Below are 12,340 nucleotides of genomic sequence, written 5' to 3' on the forward strand. Positions count from 1 at the left end.
TTAAGTTGAACTCGCGCCTTTGGCTCTCTCCGACGTGGTGCGTCAAATTTACACGACATTTAACCTTGCAGAGACTTTCAGAACAACCGCGACGTTCTCTCGCCTTCTTATTTCCCACGGCTAAATATTCACTTCCATCTGCAAGCCGCGCACTCCGCCCCTTTGCCTTCATTCTTTTTCTCACCAAAGCTTTCAGCATTTACCAATTAATTATTCACCGTCCCACTCACCGGGCTCCAGGGATTGCGGGTAGTCCTGAGGTGGCTGCCCCTCTCCTCTGTCGCTGGTCCTCTCCAGGCCTTTGGGTAAGAGCGATGGCGCAGGGCTGAGCGCTGGCGAGCGAGGGGCCGCCGCAGCCGGGCTGGGGGCGGGGGTCAGGGGATTGGGCGGGTGCGTTCGCCTGGAGGGGGAATGGTAGCACGGTGACTGACGACTACTGGGACACAGCCCCGGCGACGGGGCGGACGTCTTTGGCGGCGGAGGCGTGTGCGAGAAGGGTTTGGCCACATGAGAGGACGTGGAAGAGGACGACGACGAGGCTCTCGATATCGGAGGAGAGTCTTCGAACGGAGAGGCGTGCTCGTCGTGTTTCCGCTGTGAAGGGACGCCCAAGTTGCAATCCTGTGATCACGTCTTATATGACATCACTTGGAATGGCTGTCAGAGCTCAAATTTGAATGTAAACAAAAAACAAGTACGGTTTCCTAGCAGCCATTCGTTTGTCTGTTACCAAGTAACACGCACAAAAATAACAGTTAAAATCTGTCCCGTTGAGTTCTCTGTCATGCTTCACTTTGTCGCCAGCTTTCATTACTATCCACATCTTTAAAAGAAATAAATTAAAAAAAAAAAAAATCACAAAAGCCTGGCAGGGGGAACTGGAGTGTGGAGACATTTTATAACCACTATTATCTAATTCGGGGTCAAGTTAAAACAACATGCGCGGTACCTGTCCCAAGGAATGGCGTTGCAGATGCTCCATGGCCCGTTGCTGTTGCAGGGCGTAGAGCTCCTGTTGCCGTAGGAATGAGGAGCGGGAGTAGACGGGGTGATGCTGCAGGTGGGGAGGGGGCCCGCGGGCGCCGTAGACGGGAGGCCACAGACCCGATTGCTCCAAAACGTCTGCGAGACAGACAAGAAAGCGGGCGGGCGGGCCTTGAGATGGACTTGAAAGCCCGACTTAGTTGCTTTATGAAGAAGCGAGCGTGCCATATGCGCGGGGAGCAGCATCAAAGACCAGTGTGTCACAAAGGTGCTCTTTGTGGACGGTGGGCTGTGGCCATCTTCCCCAAAAACCGCCGCAACCGCCTCCCCCTTTCCCAGCCATTTTTTGGGAATCGGGCGTTCCACTGCGCGGCCCCGCCCTGTCCTCGGAACACGCACGCCCACTCGCACACACATGCCTCCTTGGCTGCTTTGTCACTGGGAACCTTTGTTCTGTGAGATTAGCCTGAGTGGGCTAATGTTTCCCAGGGGAAGGGTTCAGTGGATGCACTTCCCTTCTCTGCAGGAACTCCCACGGAGCGGAGCGAGGGAGGCGGGAGATAATTAAATTTCACAGCCTGTTTGCAAAGAAGCATTCAGACACACTCGCGCGCACTTTGTACTCCTCGAGCACGGCTGAGACGTAAAACAGAACCCGTCACGTCGCACGTCGGTCCAGACGTGATGGCACAACTTTCGATGTGTACACACACAAACGCGCGCACGCACACAAGCCAGAGTCCCGTCACGAGCGAGATGAACGTCAGTTGAAAACGCTTTGCATAATGCTGCTGAGGGCAATGGAAATAGCTGCTCCTATTAACGAAGCTATAAAACACGCTCCCACTGACAGAGGGACTTAGTTGAGCATTATATTATGATTAGCCAATGATACTAAAAACTCTGGGAGAGAAATGGCAGCGGTTCCGTTGGAGCAAAAGGAGCGAAGAGGGGAGACGGGAGGTGGCGGTCGGACGGCAGTGCGAGCTTGATGTGTACTTGTATATCTGTGTGTGCGCATGTGTGTGTGTTAGGATGTACCAAGGTGATGATGAGGCCCAGGCTCTGTCGGAAGGACCATCAGTGGGGAGCTGGGGTCTTGGGTGAGTGAGCCAAGCACGGGCTGCAGAGGGCTGGGTAAACCTGGGGGGAAACTGGCACTCATCCCCACGTGGTTCAAACCTGGAACAAAAGGGCCAAGAAGTGGTCTCAGCATGCATTCTCCAAATCAATTGGTGGGGTTTTTTTTGCACCCTTTATTAGCATTGAGTGATCGTTTTGCAGTGTGCTAAATTGTTTTGAAGTATGTGCAGCGTTTGAGCTGTGACATTTTTTGTGTGGGGGGGGGGAACAACTACGTGAAATACATCATCATTGTGGGATAGAAAATAAAAAAATTGACACCGGCACGAGCTTAAAATCTGCAATGTTAGAGACCATATAAATTTTTTTTTCATACCAACACCCAACACTACAAAAACACTTATTCTAAAAAGAATTGCATAACTCAATGTAAATGTATTCCATGAGAAGTTTGAAACGTCGCACTCACTATATGAATGTCCCATCCAGAGCGAAGGACTTCCTGTTCTCTGCATCCAGTGGTGGTGAGCGTGAGCGGTGGGGTCTGCCCCCAACTGGCTGGCGCCTCCAGGCACCAAGAGGTGAGAGGTCAGGTCACCGTGGCAACTACTTGAAGGGTGGATCCGGGCAAACTCCATGCGCTCCTTGCTGTCCCTTTTTTTCCCCCCCCGCCGCCCCCAAACAGTCGGCAGAAGCAACTTTGGTCATTATCGTCATTATCTCTCTTCATGTCGTCACAATCACCATTATGATCGTTATCGTCCTTGTGATCTTCATTACCACGACAACCATTAGATTCATCAAAGATGAGTGACAGCGGCAGTGGCGACTATCATTTTCGACATCTGGTCTATGAATTCTACTTACTTTTGGGGGGGGGGGGGTTAAAAAAAAACATAATGGAGCTACATAATAAAAGTGTGAGACTTCAGAGACATTTGTATGAGTCCGCATAACATTAAGACACCGCAGCCCATCTCTGAGGAAAAAGAACCCCTCGGAGATGGTGTTTGCGTGCGCGCGCGTGTGCCTTTGTGTGTCGGAGTGGTACAGAAATACGACATCAAAGGCCGAGCGGAGTAAATGGAGTGTTTGGGGGGGGCGTAAAGAGACGGCGCGGCTCAGACCAAAAGACATGGACAGAGAATGAAAGCAGTGCCAGGAGAGAAAACAGATGCTCCAATGTGTACGTGGAGTAGCGCTCATTCACACTTTGGTGGAAGTACCTAATCAGCAATTCTCTGTCCCTGTCCAGGTGATGAAGGCTGAGCTGATCCTCCGTCATCCTCTTCCTCTCCTCCGCCTCCCGGCCAAGCGGATACATTGGTCGGGACACCCCTGCAAGACGAATGCAGCGAAATGCTGACAACAACCCCCGCAGAGAAATGAACAAGATCATTCAAACGCTTTTTGTTTTCATTTTCCTTCTTTTGACTGGAAATGGTGGCGCTTGTGCTAATTTGATGCTGACAGCCTATCAGGGTGGGTGTGTGTTGGTGTTTGATTAGCCAGATTGATTCCTGCGCGAGCGACAATGGGCTTGGAAAGGACATGAAATGCGCCTTTCCGGAAACAAAGCTCATCTTGACTCCCCTTGGGAACTGAATTGATCGACGACGCTTTGTAAAACTTGGGACTTAAAAGAGAGACTTCAATTTTTAGAAGGCCCGTGAATGCAATAAAAACAAGGCATTCATCCCCTCTATCTATAGTGCGAAATGACAACTCGGGATAGAAGCTGTTCTCAGTTTGGATTGTGAGATTGTGGTGCGCTTGGAGGGAAAAAATAAATGTCTGCCGTGTTATAATTGGCCAGGCCTGTTGAGTCCCCAATTAACATCAAACGGACCAAGAAACGGAGGATACACCAACAGCTCGTATTTCTTATAGCATCGCCCAAAGCCCCAAAATCGCCTTAATTGACTTTCAATGCAACAAACATGGACCGCGTCTGACCTTTCATGCTGGGCAGCACTCTGCCCTGTCTGCCGAGTCCAGGGGTGTTGTCTGGAGAACGATGGGGGGGCCTGGCCACCGCGACGGCGATGCCCACCGGAGGCTGCCTTACCCCCCCCTCTCCCGCCTCCCCGGCCTCCCTCCCGCCTTTGTCGCCCTTCTCTCCCTCGTTCGAGGAACCTCGGCGGGGAGGGAGCGACTGTTTGGGTGGGTCTTGTAAGGAGCTGTTTTTGCCTCCGCCCCTTTCCCCCTTCTCTAATCTCTCCCCACCCTGCTTGAGGCAGCCCAAGCCTCCAAAGGGGCTCCGCTGGGGCAGCAGCAAAGGCTGCTGGGAGCTGTAGTTCATTAAATTCTTCATGGCGCTGCCCTCTCCTCCTGTGTTCTGCGCTAGAGAAGTGGACTGGTTGTTGTTGTCTTTGGTGGAGGCTGCGGCACAGAGTCCTCGTATTTCACTGTTGCTCGCAGACGCGTGACGGGAGTCTTTCCTCGGGTCGTCCTGCGGTCCTTTTCGAGCTCCCCAAGGTGTTGCCGGCAGGCCATCTCGTCCCTTTTCGTCGGTACCGTGGCTGCTGTGCTGCTGGTGTCGTATCCGAGCGACCTTTTGTCCCTCCCTCTGAACCGCCGAGCCCACTTTTCCATCAGATTGGGATCCAGATTGAGAGCAGTCCCTGAAAGGCGGAGAGCCACTTTTGGATGCAGACCAGCGTCCGGCCCCAAGGTACGTCCCCTGGGCGTCCGGCGGATGCGATGGCCGGTAAACGTCGTCCACGATCTCCACGTCTCTGAGGGACGAGGCCGTTTCCAGGCTGCAGGATCGCAGCTCGGGCAGAGAGCTCGCAGTGGCGTTGTGTTTTTGGAAGTGCTGCGTTTGTGGGCTCCAGTCGGGCGGTTTGTCGGCCTTGCCGTATCCCAGCTGCTGCTGCAAATGTGTTTGGGATTTGTCTTTCTTCTGGCAACCGCTAAGGCGACCGAGGTGATGGGCGGGACTTTCGTGAGAGCCGTCGCCGTTCTTGTCCTCTCCCTTTTTACCGCCGCTTCCGGCCCCGTGACACTCGGGGGTTGCCAGATTTCCCAGCGGCCCCACGGAAGGGACAAACGTCGCGCCGATGACTTTTGCCTCCCGGCTGGACCCCGCGGAAAGTGGATCTTTGGAGGGTACGATGGTCATCGGCGCCGGGGGGCAGTAAAACTCCGGGTGGGGATGGTGATGCGGGTGAAGCCAGCTTCCGACCACTGCTGAGCCCATGTGCAAGGTATGAGTTGGGGGTGGCGGAGGAGGCGGAGGCATGGAGTAGGAGGCCACGGAGCGCGGAGGGGCCAAGATGGCCGCGGCCGCACCTCTTCTTATACATTCCGAGGAAGCGATTGACGAGTCACTGATCCTCATATCCCCGTTGATGGGTTCTTTATGGCAACGCCGACTGCCTCCAGAAGGGGTTCGACCCGCTCCGCCCCCACTACAGCTGCTTAACGTGCTCCCCCTTTCACTGGAGACGGCCTCCGTACCAGAAACACCGGAAAGTTTACAGGCACTCGTATGTTTCCCTCCCTGGCTGTCGCCGTCTCTGTGCTCCTTGTGACGCTCCGGAAGGTGTCTGGAATCCTCCTCCCTGCTCTGTGGAGCGAGGTGAAGCAAGGGAGCAGCATGGGAGGGCTGCGGGTAGGCTTTATGATGGAAGCTTGATGGAGCGGCGGCAGTCGCCGGGTGATGATGAAGCTGATGTTTGTCTTTATTTTCCTGCTGCTGGCGCTCTTTGCTGCTGGATCTTTCTTTCTCCTTCGATAAGGACGTCATCGCTTTCTCGCCCGCGTCCCTGGCGCTCTTGCCGCCGCCGCCGTCCGTCTCTCGGCTGCAGGAGCCGAGCGGGAGGCCGGAAGCGGTTCTGGCAAGCGGGGGGAGGTTGGTGGAGAGCAGAGGGGGCTGAGTCGGAAGGCCTCTCAGGTAGAAGTGATCTGGGAGAAGACAATTTCAAAGTAAAGCCAAGCAGTCAAGTGAGTAAGTCCGGTTACCAGCACTGCGCTCCGCAAAACATACCTTTTTGAGTTTCATAGAAGCGGTGCTGTCCGTACAGACTGTTGTTATGGTGATCCAAGGGACTCATGGGAAGAAAAGGGGAGGCGAGGCTTCCTGAATAGCTGGGGTACCCTGTCAGAGGGAGGGGAAAGCATTGACATTCAGCAGCTCTCCAAACAAATCATTTATTCCTTCAATCTATCATGAAATTGCCGCTTTGGAAAAAAAGGGCGAAAAAAAAAATGGCTGTATTCACTTTTGCACTAACATGCCACATGACTTGACATTATTTACAGTGGACAAAGTGGTGACAAAAACCACAGCAAGCAGCTACTGCCAAACATTTGCAGCGTTCAACCGGATGGAATTTGCTTTCCGCCCCCGACCCAAGACAAATCGTATGAAGCATCACAGTGAGCGCACGCACACACGCAACCCTCCCAGGAGGTCGCTGGGAGGTAAATGGTCGTTCCACTCTGTTCCCTGTCTTCAAGGACGTCGAACTGCGGAGGTCTCGGTGGTGGTGGTGGTGCGGAACTGGGCCGCGTTGCATGCCGAGATGAAACCGGCAAAGAAATCACAGCCATCGCGCGCTGCGCAAGAGGCAAGCCATCTCCACGAGAGGCGACCAAAAGGCTCGGCTTGCGTTTGTGTGCGTGCTCTGTTCTTCGGCAGCTGGTTTCATGCCCCGCAGAGTGTCCTTGCTGGCCCGTTAATTGGCAGCCGTTAAAAGTTTAATGGCGGCGGCCAAAGTAAACAGCACTCCATAAAAACTCATCCTACGCATTCCACAGTCACGCTGCAAAAACCGCCGACGCCCCCTTTTCTGCTCCGGCATGTGTGTCTGTGTTTGGTGGGGTGGCAGGGTTGCGGAGGGGTGCTTGTTCATGCGGCCATGTAAATGCACCACCGTGCACGCCGCACGTGTGTGTGTGTGTGCGTGTGTGTGTGTGCGTGATTACTCTGAATGGTTAACAACCAGTGAATCTAAATGGCAACAATTAGCCAAAAGGCTCTATCAGCCATCTAAAGCCAATCCCCCGAGTAATGACAAGTGATAAAATTCAGGAGGGTGGGAAGAAGAGAGGAACAAAGACCGTTGAGAAGAGAGGGGGGGAGAAAAAAAAAAGCAAAGTGGGGGACCAAAAGGACGAAGGGTTAGCGCTTGAATAAATGACAAAGCGGGAGTGCGAGTAAAAGAGACACCAAAAGAAGAGGGCCTGTCAATATGAAAAGCCCGTAATGCGATGTTGCTGCCGTTAGGCGTACGGGGGGAGGCAAATGCGTGTGCGTTGTTTGCGCTGGAAGATGAAGGGAGGAGTGAAAGGGAAGTGGAGAGCTTTGAGATGGAAGAGATGAGAGGAGAGCGGCCAAGAAAGTGAGGAGGGGACCCGCGAAACAAGGACAGGTGTGTGTGTGTGTGTGTGTGTGTGTGTGAGTGTGTGCGTGCGTGCGTGCGCATCGGCCAGGTCTCTCCTCTTTGTGCTGGCTCCACACTCCACTCTCTGGACACCGGCCAGCTGGCAGCGCGCCCGGCGGAGCTCCCTGGCTTGAATTCTTAAAAACAATCATTTGTAGTGTGCCGGCGCGCTCTCGAACCGTGAGCGTGCGCGCACACACACGTGTTCGGAAGATCAAAAGCTGAGCCACTGCAGACACAAAATCTGTCTGATAGCCACACACACACACACACACACACACACACACAGATGCGCGCGCACACACAAACACACACACCCGTGCTCTCCATTGACTGCCGCTGCTCTCTGCTCCCTTTGCCATCCCGCCGCCTCTTCTTTCTATGAAGCTGATTTATAAGACAGCCCCTCCAGGAGACATTAGTGCTCATTTCCAGGGCTTAAATGTTGCTATTTATTGCCAGATGAGCTACAAATGAGCCGGTTGTCGCGTTTCGGAACTGCAACGCTGAATCAAATTTCTGCGGTCCAACAGCCTTACGCAAATTTGTCAAAACGTTCCGAAAGGCGCCAAAGAATAGAAGCGCACTCGCATACTGCGATGTGACTCCCTCTCCTCCCTCTTGAAGAATCAGACATGCTGTTTCTTGTCATGAGCCATTCGGTTGAAAAGGTCTCAATTAGTCGGGGTTTACTGTCGGAATTCAATTGAGTTTGTTCGTGCAGGACTATATCATGTGGCCACTTTTAGGGGCTGCGTATCGCTTCTTAAAACCGCTCGGTGAAAAGGACACCATATCGGATGAAATTGCTAACCCAGCGCCGGGTCCAAAAGGGACAGAGCCAAGTGCTGCGTTATTTAAAGGTGCCACGGTATCTTCAAAACAGCCGCCAAAGTGTCCGAAGTCAAGATCGAGCACGCGGCTCATTTTCAGCACCATCAGTTAGCAAATTGATGTCATGCATCAATGCTATATTGATTATCAAGAAAACAAACTCGTCGATAGCTGACTGGGTTCTATTTGAATCCACGGCAACAAGAGCTGTCATGCCTTGAGTTCTTTTAAACCTTTTACACATATTGGGCAGAATCCCGCTTGAACTGTAACTTTTGAAGAAATTCAGTCAGGCTCTCGTGCAGAACACACCAACCCAACAAACACGCACACTGAGAAGTACAGATAACTACGTCAAACTCGATGTTTGACCACAAACGGTTAACTGTCAAAAGACGACACTGCGCGCGTAGATCTTTCTGATCAGGAAGGGGGCCGTTGGAGGGCGGTTAGCCCACAGGGGGGCCCTGAAGGTGGGGCCTCTGGACAGGGGTGGAGGGGCTGCTGGAAATAGGGGTAAGGTTTCCGTCTATGAGGTTTTTGACTTTGGCGGCGGGGCTATGGGTCGAGACGTACGGCCCCCACTGGACCCTTCATTAGGTACACCGCATGCTCTTAGGTTTAGCGCATGTGTAATATAATAATGGCCCGCTAATCAATTATCAAATTAAACGAGAATTATTTTGGATGGTCAATGACTCATATTCACTCACCTTTTTTTACATTTAAAATTAGGACATGGACCTTAAGCTACCGAATGAACGCTCAAATGACTTTCCATACGTCACCAGCGCACCATCAAATCAAAAATCACGTTAAATTAACCCTGACGGGGACAGCGGTTACTACAGCGGACAGCCGATCACGTTATCGGGTTACAGGGCGCCGGAACGGGTTCATGTGAAGAAATACTGTCCGTAATCATCTTTTATTTCCGATCCGTCTCTCGAATCGGATAGTTTGCGCAGGTGCTACGGACCAGCGAGGACGCACCTGTCTTTGGGAATGAAAATTAAGCCCGCCATAAAGTATATCATTATGTTTTAGGGTCGAGTCTCGGTTTGCGGTTAAATGCCGTTCCCCAGGAAATGAATGTAAGTCAATGTAATTTCCTCTGCAGCGATGGAAATTGTATACGCGTGTGCGTAACGAGGGTGTACGACCTCATAAAACCTTCAAAGTGGGTCAGGGGGCGAAGGATGATGAGTGACAGAGAGTCAATGCAAAAAAAAAAACTTGGGTGTGGGGGGGGGGGCACTGAAAAGAGATATTTACTGATGACTTTTTAGTGTGCATGTTCAAGGAGATATTAGAAGCCATTTTTTATTTAAGGGGGTGTCAGGGTACAGAAACTCCGCCAAAGCCAGCGCTAAACACAAAGCCACATGCTTCTCGCGCCAGAATGAGTTCAGCATGTGTGTGTGTGTGCGCGCGCCGTGTGTGTGTGTGTGTGTGTGTGTGTGTGTGTGTGTGTTGTAAGCAGCGTGATCTGAGGCATCACATCTTCATGTGTTTGGCCTCGCTGTTGGTTAAACCACTTAATGGCCTCATCGCAGTCTAATCCCAAAACCCAAACCCGGGATTAACCAGACACCAAATGTTCCGCGCGTGCAGTCGCGCGCGTGTGAGCGGTTACCTTCATGTGAGTGAGGGAACCAGATAGGGGAGGCGTTCGAATGGGGTCCGGTCCGGTACGAGGGAGAGGATGGGGAGGAAACTGGTCCTGAGGGGTGAGCCGGGTGGGAAGGCGGCGACCCCAAACTGCTGGACAGGAAGGAACCCATAAAGGAAGCACCTGAGAGACAGAAGGAAAAAAAAAACAAAAAAAAAACAAAGGTTAGGGGTGACATTTCTGAACAGCGCTGATTAAATTTGGCTCCGGAGAAGAATGAAGGCATGTTTAATTTCGAGAACAGATGTGAGGACAAACTTCCTCTGAAAGCCAAAAAGAATGACAGAATGCTTCATTGTCAACGTTACCGTTCATGCTGCAAAATGGACGGAAATGGTTTTCACTCTCTGTGAAAAATCAAATCAAAAAAAAAATACGGTTAAACATGCAGAGCATCTTGACAAGCCTTTCCAACAGGAATCACACAGGGACTCGGTGGTACATTTCCACCGAGCGCGCGCGCACACGACTAGCGCGAGCGCGGCAGCAGTCGAAGCACCAAGCGAACGGGGCTCTGTTTAGGTTGGCTCGTTTCAAGGTATCCGCACTTATCAGCGCGCTCTCATTTGGCGGAACAACCTGAACAGTTGTCGGGGGAAGGAAGAAACAAATCCACAGGGAGTCAGGTAATTAGTCGCTGGATGGGGAGATGGGAGCAAGTGCAGTGGGCTGGGTCGTTACCCATAAACACCGCCTCGCCGAGACAATTACGACAACAGTTTGCATCAGAGAGCCGAGCGCGCACATACGCGGGCACGCACGCGCCTGCGTATGTGCGGCGCCTTCGCCTCCAACACACCCTCACGACGACGCAGTGCACCCAGACGCTTCTGTCTTTTTCTTGGCCTTCATTCAGTTAGTAGTCTATAATCCAGATAACAGATTAATTTAAAAATATATATATCATTTTATAAACCACTCGATTATTTGGTAAGGCCCTATTTCACCATCCAGACTCGCAAATGGTTCGTTAGCGAACAGGAAACCAACCTGAGCGCACAACTGCCAACTCTTCGGCCTCATTTGCCGCCACCCATGTCACTCACCAGGCCACATACACAAAGATGGAATGCAAATATCAATTTTTATCCGATTGTTTTATTAAGCCATGGGACAATAAATGGAGTAATCGATTCTAAAAATATTTGATCGCTGCAGCCCAACATACTTGAATGTCACGTCTATGTTTTGGGTTTCTTGTAATCAATATAGGCATGTTTTGTTATTTAGGTTCGCTTGCTTGCATTTGTTTCTGCACGGTGTTTTATTCACGCTTTCCCGTACTGTCAAAGCACTTTGTAAACACGCTCTTACAGCGCCGTATGAAATGAGTTCTTATAAATATTATGATTGACTCATTCACTGATAAAAAGATGCGCCCCGTTGCTCTTGTCCACGGCATGTCCTCCCTGCAACGAGTCTAAGCACAAGTCGACGAGGAATTTGGCAGAACTGTCTCTTCTTGTTCTCATTTTGTTTTTTCACGTCCTGTTCTTTTTTTTCTCCTCGCCGTGCCGAAATATTTTGCGAGATTTTTCTGTTTGTGCTGCTTCTTGAGTTTGTATTATTTTAAGCTGCGAACCGCACTTGTACAACAGGAGATCAGTGGCCTTTCAGCCAGTCATAATAAAACACAGCTCATATACAGTATGTCTTGGGCTGCTTTCACAAGGCCCCCTGGCAGTGTGGGCACACGCACACACGCACACACACACACACACACACACACACACACACACACACACACACACAATGCGAGCGAAAATAGATTCACTGGTTTGTCCGTACCTCATCTTTTACGAGACGAGAAAAAAAAAAGAAAACCTGCATTACGGGCATCTTAAAATGTCTTCAAAACATATAAAAGTTCATGTTGATTAAATAAGTCAATAAAAGGTTTTATTTCAAACACTTAGTGATATTGATTAGTAGTCTTGGAGTTGAAATTCCACTGTGCAACCCCCCCTCCCGCCCCTTCTTCCCACGGCTGGTCTTCAGTGGCAGCTCCACCCTTCCCCCAGGTCGCCATCTTTTTTCCATTTACTTATCTCCGTCCATTTTCCTTGTTTTGTGTGTGTGTGTGTGTGTGTGTGTGTGTGTGTGTGTGTGTGTGTGTGTGTGTGTGTGTGTGTCAGAGGTTCTGACTCTCGTTAGTTTGGCTGCTACGCCTATTGCCGTACACTTGGCAACCTCTCGTCAGTCCGACCCTTTCATAAGCCTCCAACCACCAAGGGCCCTGGCATTGAGCCTTGAGCCAGCGTGTGTGTCTGACTGTGTGTGTCTGACTGTGTGTGTGTGTGTGTGTGTGTGTGTGTGTGTGTGTGTGTGTGTGTGTGTGTGTGTGTGTGTGTGGGCGGCCGATGCGCGCGGGGAGACT

General features: G+C 51.4%; 2 protein-coding genes across 2 annotated transcripts in view; one reads left to right on the plus strand and one right to left on the minus strand.

Annotated features, from left to right (window-relative positions):
* LOC109515938 (BAH and coiled-coil domain-containing protein 1-like) overlaps positions 1 to 10,278 on the minus strand; it is a 48,002-nt gene extending 37,724 nt beyond the window's left edge. The window contains exons 1-9 of the mRNA XM_019870098.1: positions 10,272 to 10,278; positions 9,928 to 10,086; positions 6,059 to 6,169; positions 4,024 to 5,976; positions 3,294 to 3,405; positions 2,537 to 2,721; positions 2,026 to 2,166; positions 950 to 1,122; positions 231 to 594 (exon numbers count right to left, since the gene is read on the minus strand). Coding sequence (XP_019725657.1) covers positions 231 to 594; positions 950 to 1,122; positions 2,026 to 2,166; positions 2,537 to 2,721; positions 3,294 to 3,405; positions 4,024 to 5,976; positions 6,059 to 6,169; positions 9,928 to 10,086; positions 10,272 to 10,278 — 3,205 coding nt within the window. The remainder of the gene's footprint in view (positions 1 to 230; positions 595 to 949; positions 1,123 to 2,025; positions 2,167 to 2,536; positions 2,722 to 3,293; positions 3,406 to 4,023; positions 5,977 to 6,058; positions 6,170 to 9,927; positions 10,087 to 10,271) is intronic.
* Positions 1 to 12,340, plus strand: part of LOC109516427 (uncharacterized protein C16orf52 homolog B-like) — a 426,069-nt gene that overhangs the window by 127,185 nt on the left and 286,544 nt on the right. The gene's annotated exons all lie outside the window — the stretch shown is intronic.

Source organism: Hippocampus comes, unplaced genomic scaffold (genome assembly GCF_001891065.2).
Source record: "Hippocampus comes isolate QL1 unplaced genomic scaffold, H_comes_QL1_v1.1 scaffold620, whole genome shotgun sequence".
Classification (NCBI taxonomy): Eukaryota; Metazoa; Chordata; class Actinopteri; order Syngnathiformes; family Syngnathidae; genus Hippocampus; species Hippocampus comes.